This window comes from Gymnoscopelus braueri (assembly GCF_963280865.1).
Source record: "Gymnoscopelus braueri genome assembly, chromosome: 15".
NCBI classification, from domain to species: domain Eukaryota; kingdom Metazoa; phylum Chordata; class Actinopteri; order Myctophiformes; family Myctophidae; genus Gymnoscopelus; species Gymnoscopelus braueri.
In genome coordinates this window covers 19,501,419-19,525,029 of record NC_137620.1, presented here as the reverse complement: position 1 = coordinate 19,525,029, position 23,611 = coordinate 19,501,419, and the positions used below count along the sequence as shown (strand labels likewise).

Here is a 23,611-nt window from a genome sequence, read left to right as displayed (position 1 = left end):
ATGCCAAAGACATACAATCATACTATGTACAGGTTCACTTTGTAGTTTTATTCATCTCGAAATGGATCACCCACGGTAACCTCGCTCTCCACAGGGGGATTGAGAGGCGAGCGAGGGCAGGGGTGTGTGTGTGTGTGTGTGTGTGTGTGTGTGTGTGTGTGTGTGTGTGTGTGTGTGTGTGTGTGTGTGTGTGTGTGTGTGTGTGTGTGTGTGTGTGTGTGTGTGTGTGTGTGTGTGTGTGTGTGTGTGTGTGTGTGTGTGTGTGTTTGTGCTGGCGGGGTTAGTTACGTCCATGTGTGTCACGTGTGAGAGAGACAGACAGTTTGCGTGGGCGAGTTACTTTTGAGTTGAGCAGCACCTTTGTGATGTGATGTCAGTCACATGGTTTCCCTTTGTTAAAAACACGAGCCCTCTTCTTTTCCTTCACGCTAAACTTACTTTGATACCATCTCTGAGGCCTTTATATTTCTTGCTCTCAGTCGCACACACACATCATAATTTTTCTCCCTCTTTCTGTAACACACATCTTTGCATTCGTTTTACTCACACCATACAGTATACAATCACATCTCTCTCTCTCTCTCTCTCTCTCTCTCTCTCTCTCTCTCTCTCTCTCTCTCTCTCTCTCTCTCTCTCTCTCTCTCTCTCTCTCTCTCTCTCTCTCTCTCTCTCTCTCTCTCTTACAGTCTCTCGTGGTCTTTCCTTACACGTTGCTAATGCGCACGTTATGTGGGCTGCTATCTCTGACCCGGCCTCTGCCCCCCTTCTCCTCCCCCCTGTAGCTCTCCTCAAGCCGCATCTTCTCCGGGTCCGTGCCGCCTCCCTCCTTGGTGACTCCCTGGCGCCGGGGCGCGGGCGAGGGGCTCGGTACCTGCTGCTTGCACTTGGCCACCTTGTCGAAGAAGGCGAAGTCGGCCACGTACTTCCCCGACGGCGAGAGGGAGACCACGGGCGGGAACTCGTAGCCCCACAGGATCTCGTCGGGCAGGTAAGAGGTGCGCACCTGGCAGGTGGCGGAGGTGGGCTCCACCGTGGCGCTCAGGATCACCAGCAGCTCGAAGTCGGCCACCTCCGGGTCGGTCCAGCCGCCGCCTATAGAGGACACAGGCAGAGCGTTGAAGACAGTGTTCATTTGCGTCGACTAAAACTATGACAAACAATGTACGTTTTTCACTGACGAAAACGAAATAAAAACTAAGCTACGATGACTAAAACTAAGACTAAATATATTGACAATTTCGTCAACAAATAAAAACTAGACTAAAATGTTAGTGAGGGACGAGTGGAGAAGAGATCCAGTAGAACTAAGACAAGTCATTTTATGTTTGGTTGCGCTCGGGTGTTGCGCTCTGAAAATATCCAATCTACAAGCTCACAACGCGTCGCGCTGAGACGCGTTGTGTGCTTGTAGATCAGCTATTTTCAGCATACAACCAAGTGTAAAATCAGCCATCAAGGCCCGCCGAAATACATATTAGTCGACTAAATCAACTGTAGATCTAGTCGACTATAATCTTATGATATTTAGTCGACTTAAACTAGACAAAAATTTAAACATTTCAGATGACTAAAATATGCCTAAAACTAAATGGAATTTGATTCAAAAGACTAGTAATTCCTAGAACTAAATCAAAATTTGCTGTCAAAATCAACACTGGTTGAAGACACTTGAAGATGTTACTTCATGTCTTTCAACCGTACTGGTCTTTGGGGGGCTTACAACTGGTTTCATGCTGGGATCTGAATTCTGCCTGGGCCAAGAGGGAATTTCAAAAAGGGCAAAAAAAAAACATGTTAGTGCCACTGCGATTGGCTTTTCCCACCCTTTATTGATCCCAGCGTGTTGCAAATGTTCAAGAGGCAATCTGTATGACAATCTGACCGTTAAAGTCCTCTGTTTAGTTTTATTTAAGATGGCATTTCATGGTTTATTTAGAGAGGAGAGAGAGAGAGAGAGAAAGGAAACCGAGGTCAGAGACCCGTGAGATGTGACAGGGGTCAGATTCAAACTCGGGTCCTCACAAAGAGCATGTGGTCAGTGCATTAACTGGCTGAGCCACTAGGCACCCCTGTCGTATTATTCTTCTGTTAACCACATGAACCCTAGTGTCCCTTTTCTTTGTATGTCATAATTGGCAAACATTCAGCGAAATTATTCCCCCCAGTTAAAGTTTTGAAAAACATCTCACCCCCTCACCCCGCTTAATTTTGTTTCAGTCCGTTCCTGGATGTCTATGGTGTCATGATTATGGTATTTGATCCCATAGACACTAATCTTCCCGTCTGACATAACTCCAGTCCACTGACCAAATACATGAAAAAAGGTCTGTCTTAAGGCAACTATTAGTTGCTGACTATGGGAAAGTGGATAAAATGGAACAATTACACAAACCAAATCACACACAAGGCTATTCTACGTGAGCGCAATTTATTTATTTATTATAAATGATGTAATAACTCATATCATAACTCGTATAACAGTAATATTTACTTTCTCTTCCATTCACTGAGCTTTCCCTGAAACTGGGGGTGCCCGCCTCCCACTTTGAAATCCTCTGGTCTTGACTCAACATATTTTTGAAGACTTTGATGGAAATAAAGGGTTTGTGTGGTTTAAGAACTAGGTTTACAGAATGTTTTGTTTTGTGTGTGTTTTGTGTTTTGTTTTGTGTGTGTGTGTGTGTGTGTGTGTGTGTGTGTGTGTGTGTGTGTGTGTGTGTGTGTGTGTGTGTGTGTGTGTGTGTGTGTGTGTGTGTGTGTGTGTGTGTGTGTGTGTGTGTGTGTGTGTGTGTGTGTGTGTGTGTGTGTGTGTGTGTGTGTGTGTGTGTGTGTGTGTGTGTGTGTAGGTGGGTGGTACCCTGCCAGGGTGTTTTTGTCCTATTGACCCCAAAATCTCCAAAACACAAAAAAAAAAGCCACGTACCAACTCACATGAGTCCCCCCTCCCCCATCCTTCACGGAAAAGGCAACACACTAAACTACATGTATTCTGCTGCACATGAACACTTTCCATTCATCATCACACACAACCCACCACATTACACAAAGGACATTCTAGAAGGCATACGCACTCAAACAAACACACACCTGCATCAACAGGCCTCACTCAGAATCCAGACTCGGTCATCTGTCCAAACAGCCCTCTAGTCTAACCCGGACCCAATACTCCTCTCATTCAGGCAAAAACACAGGGTTTCGTAAGACACAGAGAGACAGACAGATGAATAGGTAAATATATACCAATGGTTCTCTCAACCTTTTCAGGCCGCGACCCCCCCCCCCCCAATAAATAAGGATAAAGGTTACAGTGCATGGCGACAGAGTGATGTTCTATCGTTCTAGTCCAGTGGTTGGATAGCCCTGACAGCGCTCTTATAGACTGTCTCTCTCCTGTCCCCTGGCCATTCTGACGCAATGACTTCACCACAATGTGTCCTAAACATTCACACTCGGTTGCAGTGTAACTAAGCTAGCGTTCAATGTTCCTAACAGCGATGAAAAGTCTCTCCATACAAGAACACAACCGTATGGGGTGCCCAGCATAAGAGTAACTTCACAGGGAGGAGGAGAGCTAAGCCCCTGATCGGATTAGCACAGAATTCTGACCAGTCAAGCACATCAGTATCAAAGTGCGCCCCAATAATCAAACATTTTACAATGTGCGTTATTGTACAGCGATGGTGGTCGACCCGTAACGAAGAGAGACACCATGCAGGTTGAATCTCTGTGTAGCTGTGACTAAGATCACTGTCAGACAGAAAGCTTGTATCTCCATAGTTCATCTTTTCATGTATTTTCATAACTTAATGCCCGCCTATTTCATACTTTCTCTTAGGACAGTGTCATGTAAAAAGAGCTCACAAGAGCTTGTAGATCAACTATTCTCGCTACTTTTGAAAGAGGGAGAGAGAGAGAGAGAGAGAGAAAGAGAGAGAGAGAGAGCTGCTCAACCGGTGAAAGTTGCTCTTGCTGAACAATGATCAAAATACATTCACAGCAGGAAATCATACTCAAACAGAAATGTATGTTTGAAGGGAACTTTCTAAATCTAGAGCAGTCCTGCAGGGGTAGAATTGCATAAATAATACTGCACATGTAGCACATAACATACTAGAATTTGAGGTTATTATGCATTATAGTATTATTCTGACCTAGAGCTAACTGCTGTATAAACGTGTACTTTATAAAAGATGGTACAATTCTATCAAATATGTATTTAAAGCTATAATCTCTGGCTTATTTTAATGAATACAGCATTATTTTAACTAATCTGCATGGTAAAGGATGTTAATAAATAGAGATGCCCCCCGATATTATCGGCCGGTACTAACATAAAAAGTTTATATCGGAAAATATCAGTATCGGTTTTTATTCATTAGTTAACTTAAGTTGAAGTCATTCTCTTATTTTGCACAGAGAATGTTTACATTTGGAAAGCCTTGTTGCATTTATGAATGCATCCAGTGGGGCATCACAATAAAAATTAGGCATAATGTGTTAATTCCACCACAGGAGATGTGTGATGTTGTTACTTGACATTCGTTTTGGTGAAAAAAGCCTGCATATATTGGAATCGAAAATTTAGAGTTGGACTAAATGTGTAATTTTAAGATTTATTTGGCTTTTAAAAAATAGCAGATATACAAGCTCATAGCGTGGCACCGAGTGCCACGCTATGAGCTTGTAGATCTGCAATTTTAGAAAAAATCCTGAAAATGTGTGCAAATCTTTTAATAATATTTTCAAAGGCGAATATTTTACCTCAAATCTTTGCTTCTGGGGATTCTACAAATGTCTTCTAAATCCTAATTTATTTATTTTAAACTTATGTTGCTATAATATCAGTGGTTCTCAAACTTTTTTCATGTCAAGGACCCCCAAAATAATACCCCCATGTATTTGGCCACGGACCCCCATCTCAATATGTTGTTCCAGGGACCCCCCCCCCAAAAAATAAAACACAATTATTTTTACGACAGTGATGCAGAGAAAAATAGCAAATCTACTGCAGAAGTTTTTATTTTATTTATATTTTTTGCCTATAATGACATACCGTATAATGACAAAATAGAGACACCAGGTTGAAAGTGGTTAATAACTGCTTTCTCAAAATGTGTCCTTTCGACATTATTTCCTATTGTAGATTTATAATAGAAAACCAGACCAAAAGAGGGATTCAGATGTGGTATGCCATCAAACCTTACACTATTAGAGTAGGGATTTGGATTTACTGTATAGAAACAGACGCTATTATCATTGATACGATCAGGAGAAAAGACCACAGTCCCTCCTAATATAACTACAGCTAATTCAACTCAAATTGTGGATTAAGTATAGAGGGATGCATTGTAAACCAGAGAGGGTCAAAACGAGTGTGCTGTACCTCGGAATGCAGAGAGGGTGGAGAGAGATATACGGGGAGAGGAAGAGAGAGAGAGAGAGAGAGAGAGACGTAGCGAGATGGAGTGAGATGAATGAAAACAAGAGATGGAGGGGCGGAAAGGGAAGTTTAGGTTACAGAGAGGAGCGGAGACGGTGATGAGAGGAAGTGTATAGAGAAGAGAGATGTACCGTAGAAAAGAAGAGACAAGGGAAAGAGTAGCCTACTGATCCTTTTCACAGCAGATATCTTAACAGGGAAACAGCTGAAGGTTATGACATTAACTGTGGGTGTGTTTCATTTACACTGTGTGTACCAGCATGGACAGCTCACGCTGGCATACACAGAAACACCTAAATGAAACCCAGAAGTCAACATTATTACCTTCAGGCTGCGTTTACCTGTCAAAATGGCAGCTGGGAAAAGGGTCCACATGGGGATGAAGAGTGCAGCGCCAGACCACAAAGTCAAGTCAACTCGACCCGGAGACTAAATGGCAATATTAACCAAAATGGGCCGGGTCAGCAAATGGGTAGAAAATCGAGCAATCAGCAGATTCAGCACTCATCAGCTGGTACTGAGATGTCTGTAGTGCTGTAACGGGATCTGCGCAGATCTGCACCCTGGACTGTGTGCCATTGTGTTCTAATGAGGGGGCGTCTCTGGCAATCTCTTACACACACATTCCATGCAGAGAGACCTCTTCTACTCTTGTGCCAACACAGCCCATGGATATCCATGGGCGGGCAAATGTACGGCACGTGATTGGAGCTAGAAGCGTGTGTGCGCGCGCGCACACACACACACACACACACACACACACACACACACACACACACACACACACACACACACACACACACACACACACACACACACACACACACACACATACACACACACACACACACGCTCAAATCCTACTATCCTATAATCCTACTATAAAATAGAGAAAACTCTGTCTGTCTGTTCTCAGTCCATTCTTCTATTTTTTCTCCTCAGTGGGTTGACCAATCAATCTGGCACTGCACATCGGCATTGACCATTGGCATATGCAGGGACTGACAGGAATTCACACATTTGTGAACTTTTTCCTTAGTGGGTTGGTTACTCGAATCAAATTAATTAGAATTTCCACTTGGGCATTGACCATTGGCATATGCAGGGATCTGACAAAGCAGATTCTTAACTTTTTCCAAAATTAAGCTGTACTTATTAGCATTTTTGCAACAGGCTATGAATCTTTAGTTGCGGTTGCATCTCCAAGTACACGCTGCATGTATTTGAGGCGCACACTTCCCAATCACTGTAACTGTCTGAGACGTGCAGAAGGATCATGGGGGGAGCGCTTGTTTTGGTTCAGTTGATAACCTGTTCCATCAACTACGCCTACGCCCTGCCAACTTGTACATCACACTCGTCGACTCTCGAGGCCGCGAGGCACTGAGTGCTCCTTTAACGACACAGAGATGGCTTAGAAAATGAACCGGAAGTTGAGTTTCTGAAAAAGTAAAAAGGGGAAATGTTTTTTTGTAAGGAAGCACCTGCATGTGCAGACTACCTTGTGGGATGTGAGATAACGCTTGTGGTTTATAAGCATGATGAATACCTCTGAATTGTATTGTATTGTTCTTTTGCTTCTACAACTGTGAGTGACTGGAGGTATTTGTAACTGAGTAACATGGAAGTTGGATTTGTGTTTGGAGTGGACCGGTTGCAAGGAAGGAAAGAACGAAGGAAGCAAGTGAGGAAGGAAAGAGGGAAGGAAGGGAGAAGAGGAACAACGAAGGCTATGGAAGGGGGAGACAAGAGGGCAGGTCAATGTCAGTATACTGTAACAAAATAGTTGATGTATGACCTTTGGCAGCCCAGGCTCTGAGGGGGCTTCTGTCATCTATGATGTGGTAGAAGGTTAGGGGGATGATGAGGAAGGGGCTGTCGCTGGATGTGTCCACCTGGAAGGGCACGTTCCTCTGGTCCAGTCGGACAGTCTCCCCTTCCTTGGTCAAGGAGGTCTGGAGCAACTTCCCTGTCACCTGGAGAGCCCAGAAGGTGGGAGTCAGATAACACAGAATAGAGCGTTTGATCCCAAACCCAAATGAAAAGAAAAGGAAAGGGAAAGGAAAGGAAAGAAGATAAAATAAATGAAAAAGGGAAAGAAAAAACATTATTCTTGCAAGCACATTTTTACTTGAATTTATAAAGTAGGCTATTTTCATTCGGTCAAAGAAAATGTAGACCATCACCACAAGTTGCCAAGCCCACAAGCAGCCAGTTTGTCAACATACACACTGTACTGTACAGTATGTGAAGATGATGCCGTGTAGCCTGTGACTTCACCATTGAACACCACATTGTGATTTCTGCAGCTTCGTTCACAGTCTACTCTGCACACCTATAACGGAGATGTGTTGCTATGTGTTTTTCATTTATTGAGAAATCCTGATAAATTATTAATGTTGATGCAAAGTACTAGGCATTCTAAAGCATTCTACCGTATGAACAATATGTATGGGCTGACCGTATGTGCAAAGCATGGAACTCTTTCCTTGCAGACACACACACACACACACACACACACACACACACACACACACACACACACACAGACACACACACACACGCACACGCACACGCACACGCACACGCACACGCACACGCACACACACACACCTGAACTCCCAGCAGCAGACTTTTGCGCATGTTGGCCACTCTGATCATAAGGCAGGTCCGTCCCTCATGACTGGACACCACAGCATGCTGACTGAACTTCACTGTTTCTCCTCTTTTCTTGGGCCTTGCTACCTACAAGGCAGAAACAGACAGAAACATTCACTCAAAATATCCACTGTCAGATAGAGAGACTGACTGATTGATTGACAAACAAGATATCTCTAAAACTACTGGTTGGTTGGCCCCCTAATGATTTTGTCATGGTCTTTCCTCTGACAAAGTGGTTCTAATGAAGTGATGACCATTCCTCTAGTCTAGTGCCACCCCTGAGACCAAAATGTCACCTTTGCACACAAGATATCATGATCCAATAGGTAGATTGCGGGATGCACCCTATTGATTTTGGTGACCCCATTGTTACTGGCTTCCAAAGGCTTAAAAGCTACTGGACAGTGGCCAACAACTGAAGTTGTACATAGAATGTAAATACGTGGATTATTTGTACAGTATAATTGTTTAGAACGCTAAGGAGAGCATTGCTGAAACGGAGCATGCATTCGCTGTCTCCTGTCAGACCGCACCGTGCATGGGTGTGTGTGTGTCTTATGTCACATGTCTTATATGTGCAGGCAGGTGGGTCTTTAATGTTCGCCAACAATATGTCACACACTGCATAATGTTCACAACATAACCTGTGGTAATGATCAGCAATCAGTGGTAGATAACTTCTATCTTTTGACAGCCTTGATTGACAGATAAGATAGGAAAAGTCAGAAAGAAAGAGATAATGTTTATACAATGTTGACAAGGAGTTGCTGTGTGCTGTCATACAGGTGTGACATTCTGAGCTATTCCAATGATTGCTTATTCACTGTACAACTGTCAAAAGCATGCAAAGCCAAACTAGTGGCAGTCACCAGAAAACATTTATTTTCCAACATCGTGTGCAGGAAACTCACCAGTTCAAAAATACAAACCTACCTTACAAACCTATTTTATACTTTGTCGTACGACAGTGTCACGTGAGAATATAAAAAAAAAGAGAAAATACCTAAAATAAAAATTGTGAGCATGTAGATCGGCTATTTCTGGAAGATTTTGGAATTTTCCAAATAATTGAACCTTTTAAACATATCTGAAACTTTCTTAACCTTTTTAAACATTTTTAATTTGTTTTGAAAGATTTCGCATATAATGGCATACCAAAAATACGGACGCTAGGTTGAAAGTAGTTCAAGACTCATTGTACGCATGATACTGTATACAAACTCAGTTGCTGAATCACAAATTTGTGACATTTGTGAACTGCATTACTTTAAAGTTCCAGCGTGAGTCCAACCAAAGGACTCCCCTCCTCCACAGCGTTACCTTGGCGAGGAAGGTCCCGGTGATAAAGATCTCCAACACCATGGTGATGACCAGCTGCAGGATGAGGAGAATGATGGCGAAGGGGCACTCCTCCGTGATGCAGCGGAAGCCGTAGCCAATGGTGGTCTGGGACTCCAGGGAGAAGAGGAAGGCCCCCGTCAGGGTCTTCACCTCCATCACGCACGGCGTGTGGTTGGACGGAGGGTCAAACTCTGGACAAACCAAATTAGATTTCATCATTTTCACAAGGCATAATACAAAAGAAATGTGATTGTCCATAGCGGTGCAACAGCTCGTCGAACTAATTGATTTAATATATCATTTTAAAATGAATAGATTTTAATAAAATAATTGGTTTTGATTATGTGGGGAGAATGTTTTTTTATAGTAAACAAATGAAATAAAATACAGAAAATAGCAGATCAAAGCTCCAAAGGTCGCCTCGCAATGCGTTGTAAAATTGTACATTAGCTATTTTATGTCATTTGTGCGCAACACCATGGTACGATGAATAATTTTTGGGTGTTCACTGGTTGATATATTAAAACACAAAAAATATTATTTAAAAAACACAGTTCTCAATTATTCAGCTGATTGAAAAAAAGTTATCGAAAGAAAAATCACTAAGAAAATAATCGATAGTCATAGCCCTGTGGCCACACACATTTGAAAGTATTTTCTGAATCAACCACTGTATAGCCAAAGGCAGATCGCCACATTTCAGGACAATAAAACTCTGCAATCTATTCTATTATATTCTAAAGCGAGATTCTCTATCACGAACACAAGATGGTTGACTCGTCGGGGGAAGTGTACAGGACGAGGGCATGTGAAAGTATAAAGGGTCAGGTTTTGGGGAGTCTTAATTCAATTAGCTACCACAGAACATTGAGACTCTGTTGCATCTTGGCCTGTCCTATTGGCATCTCTCCCTCTGGCACCGGACTCTAAACTCTGATCTACCATGATGTACCACTGAACACGCTACGCATCTGTGTGTCTGTCACCATCCTGATCCTCCTTGTCGTGCACATGAAGTACACGTTTTTGTTTTCCCTCAAACGAATAGGTCCTCTCTGGGATTATACTTTATCATACAATAAATAATACATTTTCGCCTATAATGACATGCGAAAAATAGGTTGAATCCATGTTGAATGTAGTTGAGAGTCTCAGTCTCATGTTAGTTTTTTGTCTTATTTATGTCTTATTTATGTAATGTATACAGTGCTAGTTTGTGCACTCCAGGAAGAGAAGCTGCTACAAGTGTAGAATGGGAATCAAAGTAAACACGTACTTCTCGCCATTAGATGAATTCACAGATCCACTTGTTGACCAACAGGTTTTAATAATAGTTATAATATCTCAAATTTAAATTTAAACTACCCAAAGACGCTTTGCATTAGGGGGGGGGGTCTACTTTATCAGTAAAAGAGTTGTCTTTCTATCACAGGCGTCCGTAACTGAGTGGGTAGAGAGGCCGTCTAGTAAGGTCACTGGTTTGACCTTTGGCTCGCCCATCTACATATGTGTCAAAGTGTTCCCTGTGCAAGACACTTAACCCCTAACAGCTCATCAAAAAGCCATCTGAGCAAGCCCTCGGTTGGGTGAATGAAGACGAGTTAAAGTCCTGTGTAAACCCTCACCCAATAAATCCCCGTGCACCAGGGCTATCAGGTACCACAGCACCCCGAACAGGAACCAGGTCCCCGCGAAGGTGAGCGAGAAGAGGAAGAGCTTGTAGCGCCACTGCATGTCCAGGAAGGTGGTCCAGAGGTCGCGGATGTACAGCGCCGAGCGTCCGCTCACGTGCTCGATTTTCACGTTGCTCCGGCCATCTTTGGAGAGGACGCGCCGCCGCCTCCGCAGCGCCGAGGGCCCTAGCGTCCCGGCGGCTCCTCCCCCTCCGGCCCCCCCTGCCGTCGTCCCCAGCAGGGGCTTGGTGATGTCAGTCTGCGTCTGGGAGTGGCACACCTTCTGCGGGGAGGAGCCCTCTGACGAGGGCGGGGTGGCCGTGGTCATGACTGGAGCAGTGAGGAGAGGAGAGGGAGGAGAGGAGAGGAAAACAGGAGAGGGGGGGTAGGAAGGAAGGAAGTGAAGGTGGTAGGAAGTGAGGTACAGAAGGTGGTAGGAAGTGACAGTAGGCGAGACGAATGGGGAAAGGATGGAATGAAGGAAGGAAGGTGATAGGAAATGCAGAGGACAGTTAGGCGAGAAGGAGGAAAAAAGAAAGAGATGGTGGTTGGAAATAAGAGAGGGACAATAGCCAATGAAGAGGGAAATTGGAATAGAGGAGAGAAGGAGGTTGGAAATGACAAAAGGACAAGGTGAAAACGAGGGAAAATAGAATGGAAGAAGGAAGAGATGGTGGTAGGAAATGAGGGAGAAACGGATGGTGAAAAGGAGAGAAAAAAAGAAAGGTGCAAGGAAGGAATGGGGTGTAAGGGTGGATGGAAGGGAATTAAAGAAGTGAGAGGAAAGAAAGGAGATAAGGAGAAGGTAAGAACGCAGTTTAGATTGGATGGTAAAACCATGCAAGCACGATATTAAGAAATGAATGAAGCGACATAGAGGGAATGGAACCATTTCATTAAGCCACGCCATGACAGAAACAAATGGCATTTGGTAGGAGAGAAACATAACACACAACACAGAGAGAGAGGGACAGGGAGGAAAAGAGAGTGGGAGAGAGAAAAAGAGAGAGACGGATTATAAGTGACAAACATTTTTCAAGCAGACAGAAGCAGTGCTGTGCCTGTCCAAGGTGGTCAATTTAAGACCTGTTGTCCTTTCACTCTCCTCTCATCGGTAGCAGCTGGCCTTTTCAAAATAAAAGACACCCTTTCAGCCAGGCGTCACAGCTGCTCTTTCAAATTAAAAGTGCAGCGCTGCCGGCTCACTCACGTGTCTGATGCATTGCACACACAGGACGGCAGCTGAATCGAGATGTGGGGTTCACTAGTGTGGCTTTTTCATGATCCTTAAAAAAAACGGGGGAAAAATCAAGAAAGGAGGCCTTTCAGTTTTGAATGGAAGCTTCTGGGAGCAGTCTCTGCTGTCTCCTTTCCATGACCAATGTAACATGTACCACTGTTTTAAAGGACCACCGTCTACTAACAGCCACATATTGTACATACAAATACAGTAGACCACATTTTACATGAATTGCTTAATCTTTAGAGGTTGCGGCTGTCATATGTTTGTTTCGATTTTGTCCAAAGTCATTAAAAAGCCACCGAACACACTTGGACAAGTTGTACTAAACCTTACGGTTAATAGTCATGGAGGTTTTCATTTCGTTCGCAAATCAAGCTTTTCACTGGGGACTACTTGCGGCTAGATTTGTCAAATTAATCTGCACTTTAAAAGGCATTAAATGCAAAGACAACAATAGTATCTGCAAAACCGTTCACCAAAAAAATTGTTTGCATTTGTGGTTGTGGTGGCAGAGTGGTTGGGCTTACCACCCCTGCACAACATCTGTGCACAGAATTTCAAATGCATTATGGTTTGAATCAGCAACAGCAAGTGAAATCAAATCTATTTAATGATGGGCATTAAAAAAATATGTTTTCAATTGATGAAATATATTCATGCAAACCATAAACATTATTAAATTTTTCGTTCATCCTGATCTGCTAGTAAGGGCTATTGCACACTGAACAGCTCAACACTGTGTCTAGTACAAGCTCACTTTACCACAGTGAATATGTTGGTGTGTCAGGGGATCTCAGGGTTCAAAGTCTTTGGGATGCACAATGTCAAGAGTGTCTTTACCAAATGTCCCCTGAATGCCATATACAGTATATATACACCTATTGTCACTGCAGGGCTATCCTCTGTGCGTCCTCAACTTGAGATTCAACTTCAGTTGTTTTGAGTGGGTGAAATTCTTTGTCGTGACATTTGCAGTTTCAAGAAAGGGTTAGAATAGAGAGAGAAAGAAACAAAACAAAAACAAAAGAAACAACAATTCTGATATTCCTAATATAATACGAGCAATGGCGATACATTATACGCAAAGTGCATGTTTAAACATATCAATAACATTGGGCATTTAAAATAGCAGCAGGTATAGAATCACTGTCTCTTGTGCGTGAATAGCAATCACATGAGGCAGAAATGAACTAGTGGAGGAATATTGTAGCAGGTAAAATAGCAGCAGACTAGAAACATTCTCTTGTGCAGGCGAGACATTTAGCAGCAGATATCAAACATGTTGGTGTATACTGTATGCAACTTCACCCTAATCTTTTCTCTTTCATCCCTCCTTCTTTCTTTCTTTCTTTTCCCTCTCTCTCTCTGTCTACTCGTGCGTTGGTTAAATGGTCCTTTTGTCTGAACCTGCCTCTGCTTTCCGGAGCCAATATAGGAAAAATTATAGCTGACTAAAACAAAAGCCAGAAAGCTAAGGCGTTCTGCTACGCTCTCTCCTCTCTGACCTCTCGCTCTCTCTCTCATTCACGGAGCCTTCCTCTCGACCAACTCTTGCTCTGCTCTCTCTCGCTCACTCTCTCTCTCCCTCTCTCTCTCTCTCTCTCTCTCTCACACTCACTCACTCACTGTTCCTATAGCTTACCGAATTACCCTCTCTATCTACCCACTTCCTTACTCTTTCCCTCTCTCACTCCCTTTCCTAAATATTTTCTCTCATCCCCCTCTGTCTCTCTGTGCCTCCACACTTTTTCTCTCTCTCCCTCTCTCTCTCTCTCTCTCTCTCTCTCTCTCTGCACTAGAGCTGCCTCACACTATGTGAATGAATAGAGATCTGTGTGGATGTCTGTGCTCTGAATACTAAGAGGTGAAAGGAGGGCGGGGGGGGGGGGGGGTGAGGGGAGGCGGGGTCTAGGGGGAAGAGCGTGTGATTGGCCGTGCACATACACAGCTGAACTCTGAACCCCATGCAGTCCCTGCTCTGCCTACACATACAGTAAACACATGCTCATGTATTGAACGTATAGAGTCCGAGGCCTCTCAATACATACAACTTATTGTGCAGTGGTGGAATTAGCGTTTACGTAAAGGGCAACTTTACCAATTTTGCACCCGAACCCTATTTTAATGAAGTTGAGGACAATAAACATGATGTTGGAGTGTGTTCTGTGTTTTTTCTGTGTTTTGATATTTTGAACATGATTTTGGCGACTGTGACATTATCGTACAGAATGTCAGTTCTTCCTGGACTACAACGAGGAAGGGTTTGAAAGGAAAAGAAATGCAGTCCGTCCATTCTCTAGATATATTGACATGACACTCATGGGTGGCAAACCTCGCACCGGAAGTTTAATGAACTATATTGCAGTGGATGGAGCCGGCTAGACCAGCTCATGAACAAACATTGTTTCTGAACGATTACGACCTTTGTCATATAATCGGTTGAGGAATATAAAAGAAGACATATCACAGGTTGTTTTCTAATCACTTGCTTTTCGATGTGCAAAGCACATCATTTTATTGAGGCATCTAAACAGCGGCAGGTATCGTTTCTGTCTCGGAGTTATCGGGAGATTTGGCTGCCAGACAGGAAATGGCGGACAGTCTGGCGATACTTTGGCCGCATTATATCTAGAGAACGGACGGACTGCACGTCTTTTCCTTTCAAAACCTTCCTTGGACTACAATGGACTACAGCCCATGTTTCCTCCTGTAGTTCCAGTCAGACCTTCTCCTCCAGCTGATGTCAATCACCTTGTTAAGACTGTCAAACACCTAGTCAGACTTTACCAAGTGGTCAGGGAAGAGAGGTGTGACTGGAGTTTTTGTTGTTGTTAGTTTGGCTTTTGTTTTGAATTTATTTATTTTTTATTTTTTTAGTTATTTATGCATTTGTTTTAACCTGTCTTAGGTAAATAATAATTTGTATTGTGTCTGCCAATATTAATGTTGTATGGTGTTTACATATATTCTAAAGTTATTGTAGGAGTGTCATGGTGCCCTTCACTGTGGAGGTGCTGGTAGACAAGGTAAGAGCAGTCTTAAGGTGATTGACATCAGCTGGAGGAGACTGGAACTATAGGAAACGTGCTGTAGTCCATTGTTGTCCAGGAAGAACTGACATTCTGTACGATAATGTCACAGTCGCAGAAATCATGTTCAAAATATCAAAACACAGAATACACATCATCCAACACACAGCTCCAACATCATGTTTATTATGTCCTAAACATTAAAATAGAGTTTGGGTTCAAAATCGGCAAAGTTGCCCTTTAAGTAAAAGTAGCATTAGTATAGTTGTAGGCTAGGTTCTATAGTCTAGTCTTAATCTATAATAATACATCCTAAATGTACAGTATTTGTTGATAATATTTTATATAGCTGATCTCAATCTACAATTAACTGAAGGTATCAAATGAATGTAGAGGAGTAAAAAGTACATTTCCCCTAAAAAATTAGTAATAAAGTATATAAATCAGAAAATAAAAGGGCTTTCGTTACTTTCCACCACTGGGCGGAAAGTAACTTGTACACGTTGATGCTAGGCTGGGGCCAGTTTGCTTTTGAGCAAGGGTTTTCAGAGGAAGTAGCTGTACGCGAGCAGAAATAGTTTGGGCCTTGCTCTTAAAGTTAAAGGCAGCTAAAGTTTTTCCTTGAAAAAACAGAGGATCCGGGCACTCATACTTTTATTGGGTGCCTGATCCTTGTTGATCCTTTCTTTTTTTCATGTTTTATCCTGTTTGATCCAGGAGCACCTCGAATGCTTTTAACCACTTTTAACTTAAAAGCTTCTCCTGTGAGCGCCTGGTTGTGTTTTTTTTCTTCTAAAGTTATTTCTTCTCTTAAAAGTAACGCTTAGCATAACAACAAACCGAAGCAAGGTTACTTCCTCTGAGAAACGGAACCACAGTCTGCAGATTAAAAAGAAACCGGGCATTGCGGTATACAGTATACTAATAGTGGAACACCTGGTAGAGCAAGGTCGATGCTAAAGAGTAACTTAACCCTGGACCAATTTTGTGCGCTTTACTACCCTCTGAAGGCTGATCTTAGTCATCTGTGATGAAAAGCATAGAAGGATACATCTTATTAGCCGTACTATAAAATCCTACAATACAATTAAGAACACTGTCTGCATCAATTTGTCTCCTCAATGGGTTTGCCAATCAATCTGAAACTGCACATTGCACACTGGATTAGGCAGGAACAGATGAAGTTGATTCTTTTTTAAGTTATCCCAAATGTCAGTTGTGATTTTTGGCAAGTCTGCGTGTAGTTAGGGCGCCGGGCTATGGGATCTGTAGTCGTGATCCCATAGCCCGGACGGACGGCCATGCTGTGGGTTTTATTGGTTGTTGCTTGGTTGTCAGGGAGAGATCACAAACAATCAGCGGACAGGCTCCAGGGTCTCAGGAATCAGGAAGAAAGGTGAATGGCAATTATGTCATGCCTTGGCGCAGATCAAAGCATGTTGGCGAGGACATTTACTGTATATAGTTACATGGTGACTATGGTCTTGGCAGACAGCAGAAAATGTACCAAAATTAGAAGAGGATTTATTTGAATGGTCATTTTACATTAAGACGAGGGAACAATTCAGAGTTAACTGACATTTAAGATGTATATTAGCATTTTTGGCAAATCTGCACATACTGTAGTTGGGCCGTGCACATCTGTGGGTATGGATAATAATAAATTACCAATGTTTGTGTGTGTTAGGTGTAGGTGTGCCCATGAGCAAGCAGTGATTACATCACTAATTGCTTGTTTACTCATTAATGCATCCCAAAAAGACACTGGGGATGGGGAAGCGTGCCGTCACTCTCACGTGCACTCTCGAACTGAAATGAACACACTCAGTAGTTTTCGGCGCACGTCAAGGTTGGTGTCTTTTCCTCTCTTTCCGTCTGTGTATCCGTCACATCGTCCCTCTCCAACCCTCTGTCCCGTGTGTACAAGAATCCTTTGTTTAGGCGGAGACGAAAGGGACAAAAGCCACCATTGAAAAATACGACTGGGTTAGAGTGAAGGAGAGAGAGCAGGACAGAGAGAGAGAGAGTTAAAGAGGGAGAGGAGTGCACGTCAGTGTCACTGTGTGTGTGTGTGTGTGTGTGTGTGTGTGTGTGTGTGTGTGTGTGTGTGTGTGTGTGTGTGTGTGTGTGTGTGTGTGTGTGTGTGTGCGTGTGCGTGTGTGTGTTTTGGTTAAAATGTGTGTGTGTGTTTTGGTTAAAATGTGTGTGTGTGCGTGTGTGTAAGCCTGTTTGATCATGTGTGAGTATGTAATGCTTCACATTGTGGGGGGGGTTAGAGAAGGGGAATAATAATTGGTTGGAGTGAAAGAGAGAGAGGGGGCATAAGACGGACAGAGGCGGCTGGGGGGGGGAAAGGAGGAGACAGGAATGAGGGAGAGCACATGAACGAGAGAGAGAGAGAGAGAGAGGGGGGGGGTTAAAAACGTACAAAATAGAATAAGAGGAGGGAGAGAGAGAAAGCGGAGAGAGAAAGAACGAGAAAAAAAAAAGCCGGCAGACAGGTTGAGAGAGGAGAAAAGTTGAGAGAAGAAAAGAGGAGAGAGGAGAAAAGAGGAGAGGAGCTGTGTGGAATAAAGGTAGAGGAAACCGATTGCTGACAAAAGCGTGGTCATTAGTATTCCAGAGGAGGGTTAGCCTGTACACCGGCGCCCCAATCCACTGTCCACATCTACAAAGAACCCTCCAGCACCCTGCACAGTGCTCTGAAAGGACCCCACACAGACCCAGCACAAACCTCAATGCATGTGCCCTCTGTCCGCAAAATGCACAGTGCCCACAGCGGCCACCACAACACACACCACAAGAGTCGGAGCACTGTGTTGTTGAAAGGAACCCCACAGACCCAAAACAAACCCACTCAGTGCCCACAGCGCTACACTGAAAGAACAGAACCTCCACACACAACAAACACACACTGGATGACATCTGCTGTGCTGCAAACCGTTGAAAACCGTTTAAGTGAGCTTAACACACAGGTTCAAAACCAGTGTAGTGTATTACACTCCAAACCAGTTGGGTACCAACTGTTTCTTCGGATTCCTGGTACTGCTGGTTTTCCGTTCAGGTTGTGTGTGTGTGTGTGTGGGTGTTTCTTTCTCTCTCTCTCACACACACACACACACACACACACACACACACACACACACACACACACACACACAATGACACACAATGACACACACACACACACACACACACACACACACACACACACACACACACACACACACACACACACACACACACACACACACACACACACACACACACACACACACACACACCCAGAGCAAAGGTTGAGATATCATGCCATGCGATTCAGTGTAAGGCCATTATGAATTCAGCACTTGCACACCATGTGCTATGTGCACTAAAATCAACATGCACAAACCAAAAATCCCTTCTTTACTGTCTAGGAAAAGAGCCCCTGGATACAGTATGTGAAAACCTTTACAGTTCTATCCAGTGGGGATATACTGTACCGTACATTTAACACAATAACCCTGTCGTCCCTATTCTAGGCATGTCATTATACCGTAGGTGAAAATTCTTCAGAAACCTAGGCCTAAATGCTTATAGTCCATGAAAATGGCAGATCTGCAAGCTCACAACCTGTCACATCGCAACGCAATGTGAGCAAAACAAAACCCCACCACGGATTCTGGACCCCCCCAAAACAAATCCAATCTTATAAAATGTTTCATGTTGTGTTCAATGCCGCACTGGGCTTTTACAAGATTTACAATATTCGTTAACACCAGGAAGTTGGTGTGTCGGGAGCCGTGGCAACCAGGTGTTTGTCTCAGTGTGTCCGTGTGTCTGGCAGTCATCCTCCTTCATCCTCAGCCAGAGTTTGTAGCAGTAAGAGTTACAGTGATGACCTACATGAGACAATCAGCACCAGCTGTTAGCGCCAGGAAGGTGATTTAACCGTGACGTTTAGCATCTTCTTCCAAGCTGGCACTGACTAAATGATCTGTCTCTTCTTTTATACCATACTGTAAATCAAGCCACTACTCCACTACTGTTTTGAATGACTCTCTCTCTGTGTGTGTGTGTGTGTGTGTGTGTGTGTGTGTGTGTGTGTGTGTGTGTGTGTGTGTGTGTGTGTGTGTGTGTGGATGAAGGAAACTTGGGGGATTTCTCAATGAGACTGTGTGTGTGGTGTTTTGTTAGTAGCAGAGTGCATTTTAGGGGCCCAACTGTGACTTTTAATTCCAACTCTACAGAGAATTAAGGGCCATGCAGTCAAACCCACAAGTCACTGTTCTTTTGTTTTCCTTGCTGTTTTTCAACGATAATAGACATTTACCACTGTCGACGCGCAGGCCCGGCTTAGTGAACAGGTTTTAGGGGCTGCTGACCAGGACACCAAGCTCGGGGGGTATGGGCACCAAATCTAGACACCTGGCCAAAAAGAATGAAAGACCGGACTATTGCAAGTAGCGACGCCGACATACTGTCAGGGGTTCTGCTGAAATAGTGCTACATTGGTGCGAGAAAAAAAAAACAATCCAAAAAACTGTTATTTTCAAAATCTTTAAAGCTGTATTTTTATTGTTTACCCCCCCCATCCAGGGACACCAATCACACAACACAACAAAATCACATGATATAAATAATAAATAAATGACAATACATAAATGAAAAAATGGATATGATAATACAAATACGCATAATGGTTATGCACCAGGAGCACCTCCCAGGCAAAACTAAAAGACAAAAACATGGTACCACTGCTGATAAAGATAGCATGACCCTCTTTTTTCCAATGGGTGGGATCCTGAGTCGGTCCCTGCTATTACAACTGTTACTGCTGTGCTGTGCCTCTTCCACTGAACTCCATTCACCCCATCCAGTCTACTGTAATACTACTACCGAGTGTGTAAAAATGGACCCAAATGAACCCATCAGACTTCATCTATGGCAGTAGTTCTCAAACTTTTTCATGTCAAGGACCCCCAAAATGATATGTATTTGGCTGCGGACCCCCCCCCCCCCCATCTCAAAAAATGTGTGTGCCGGGGATTTAAAAAAAATGCAGATCTACACTATGAGCTTGTATATCTGCTATTTTTGAATAAGTATAAAATATGGTTAAAGTGGTTAAAATGATTGTGATGCTATGTTAACTAATTTTGCTGGGGACCCCCTGGTACCCCCTGGGGTCCCCGGACCCCACTTTGAGAACCAATGATCTATGGTAAGCATGTATTTTAATGTGACTCTCAGAATAAATCATGTGTCATTTAATGAAGTCACAGGATGTGTCTTCTCTGAGTTACAGACACAATAAGTGTTCATTTTGGTCCCAAACTATCAGTCATTTAGCTGGGGACCCACTGGAACCCTTTCAAGGACCCCTGGGTGTCCCCAGAACCCATTGTTGAGAACCACTGCTATATAACTTCTAGGTAATGAGGTTTACCTGGGTGATGAAATAGATCTAAAGGCTCTACTAAAACTCTTTTCATACAACGTGTTTGAAATAAATGATTTGAATCGCTGACCTGATTGCGTCATCATCCGTCTCCAAATGCCTCCAATTAGATCAGTGGAACTATAGTCAATGGATTGAAATGTCAGCGAGAGTTCTCCCGATTGTTTTAAATGGCATTAGCATAAGGAGGTGCATAACGATTATTTACTCTCTCGTCCTCAAATCACCGGACTTCGATGTCATGGTGATTAACGTGTTTCCATCACAGAAAGGTTGTCGATTTGAGCTTACCTTCAAATAAGTTACAGTATGTCAAGACCACTTAACCACTTAACCACTGAAACCCCAGCATCCTTATTGTGGGGGAAGGCTTTCACAGAAAAAAGCAGATCGACAAGCTCACATCGGCTATTTTCCGTGAAAGTTTTCCCCACAATAACCCAAAACAGAAAAGACACTAGTATTGAGCCCTGAGGGACTCCGGTTACCCATATGGGGTTTAAGTGGTTAAGCCCTGTATACTTCGTTGACGGGGTCCCCCCAGTGCTCTGTACTTGGTCCCCTCCTTTTTTAACCTCTATGCAAAACTCTTCGCCCCAAAATAGCCGCTCTAGAAGCTGATTTTTTGCCGAATGTTCTCCTATTTTCACTGAATGTTCACCTGTTATGACATGCCCAGAATAGGGATGCTAGGGATGCATGTGGTTGAGAAGCAAAAGAGAAAAGAAAAAAATAGGTTTGCAGGTACAACATTTCGGTCGCGACTCGCTCGAACCCACGTGGTTAAAACTTGTACTTAAACCCTCTATTGGTCTGCTCTTTGTTCCCTCAACACCGAATCTCTTTACAGAAAATAACAGACCTAAAAAAGGTCACAACGTGTCGGATGCTAGGGCTCAAGTGGTTAAAAGATCATCACACTCATGTGTCTCTACCTCTCCTGTCTACATATATCTCTTCTATAATGACCGTTAGTATTACATTTTGTAGGGCATTGTAGGCTATATTATATAGATCATATTCTGTTCAGTCATATAGCCTATTCCATCAATCCTGCATCATTTGCTTTCACGTGCGAATGTGTGCGGAGAAAAATTTACAAATGCTGTTTGTGTGTGTGTGTGTGTGTGTGCGTGTGTGTGTGAGAGAGAGAGAGTGAGAGAGCTTTTTGGCAACAGGCCAGTTTTGTGGGTACTTATCTATATTGTTATAGAGCAGTGGAACCCCCTCAAGGACCCACAGGGGTCCTTAAAGGGGTTCCAGAGGGTCCCCAGCAAAATGAGTTGATACAACATCGAAACCACTTTAAACCTGTCTACATGGGCTATTTAAAATAGTTTACATACAAGCTCACAACATGTCATGATGCGATGTGTTATGAGCATGTACTGTACTGTATTTTTTTTAAATCATGAAATATGGCAAATGTTGAATATTTGTGAAACATTTTAGCAACACAAATCTTGTATGGGGGTCCCTGACACAAAATATTTTCAGATGGGGGTCCTTGGCCAAATACATATTAATTTGTGGATCCTTGACATGACAAAGTTTGAGAATCACTGTTATAGAGCACTTAATTGCTAAGGTATTAATAGTGAATAGTGTCAAAAACTCTTTATCTGGGATGTGATGCTGTTGTTGCAGCAGCAGCAGCAGCAGTGTGGACTATGAACATGCATTATGTTAGCCCACCCACCCAATATCACCACCAGCCATCACTGGTCATGATGATGCACATTGTGTGTTGCGAGTGTTGCGAGTCTTTCCACAGGTAGCAGGTTGGCTAATAATCCTACTAGTATGTGGTTCTACTCTCCTGTATTGTGGGCATGTTTGAGAGAATGCGTGCCCCCAGTAACAAACCAGTAAGGTGTACTACTGTACGTCTGCAGGTGTATAACGGCCTGTGATTTTCTGTACTGTAAGAGACTCTCTCTAAAGATGTTCATCATCACACTTGTTTCTATGTCTTCCTCTTTGAGTGCACCTTTGTCCCAATCTGTCCTATTTTATATATCAGAATCAACCGAAAGATTGTTCACTGCTGTTTAGGATTTAGAGAAATATAGCCAAACACTCTCAATTGAATCAAGACAAGATGTTTTGTTTGCTGTTGTTGTCAATCCTATTACACATTAAACAGAGTTCAGCCCTGAAACTGAAACTGAGGCCTTTATGATAAATTGTGCTGAGGTTTTTCTCTTACCTTATTGTTGACCTTGTTGTGGCGTTCACGCAGAATGCAGCTCTGATACTTCGAGGTCTGTTGATTTTATGCTCCAGATGAATACATAAACACAAAGCAAGTGTTGCCTAGCAATTGTTGCCTAAAGTTCTGTTTTTTTTTTAATGAATGAACAGACGCGGAGACGCGGAGATTTGCGCACTTGTTGACAACTCTGCCAAGCGCGTGTTGTTGACGAGACGTTTTGCATTTGTAATTAGGCCTACACTCATTCTGCGCGTTGTCATCTTAGCCTACTATTCTAAAGGGAAAAAGGTCAAAAATCATCAAAAAGAAAAAGAAAACAAGCTTTTAAATCAGGCTAATAATCGATCGAGCCAAAAGACGCGCAGAATTACGCAGTGACAACACTGGCGGTGCCGGTTGGTTCGGGGTGAACGTTAGTGGGCCATTATGTAACCAGATGACAGTTTCTTCACGGCTCGCAGCATCCCCACTTGTTGAGTCCCTCTGTGTTCTGTTCAGTTCAGGGGGAGAAGAAGAAGTTTAGAGGCGCTCTTCTTGTTCATCCTCCTCGCCTCCTGTGCGCAAAGGCC

General features: G+C 43.2%; 1 protein-coding gene across 1 annotated transcript; it reads right to left on the bottom strand.

The window, feature by feature from the left end:
- Positions 1-703: 703 nt before the first annotated feature.
- Positions 704-23,410, bottom strand: kcnj10a (potassium inwardly rectifying channel subfamily J member 10a; the record flags this gene model as incomplete). Its single annotated transcript, XM_080451609.1, has 6 exons — positions 23,037-23,410; positions 11,068-11,445; positions 9,422-9,633; positions 8,054-8,185; positions 7,239-7,416; positions 704-1,092 (listed from the first exon to the last, which is right to left on the bottom strand). Exons 2-6 carry the CDS (start codon positions 11,441-11,443, stop codon positions 704-706), a joined length of 1,287 nt encoding a protein of 428 aa, XP_080307735.1. The 5' UTR covers positions 11,444-11,445; positions 23,037-23,410.
- Between the last annotated feature and the right edge of the window lie 201 nt (positions 23,411-23,611).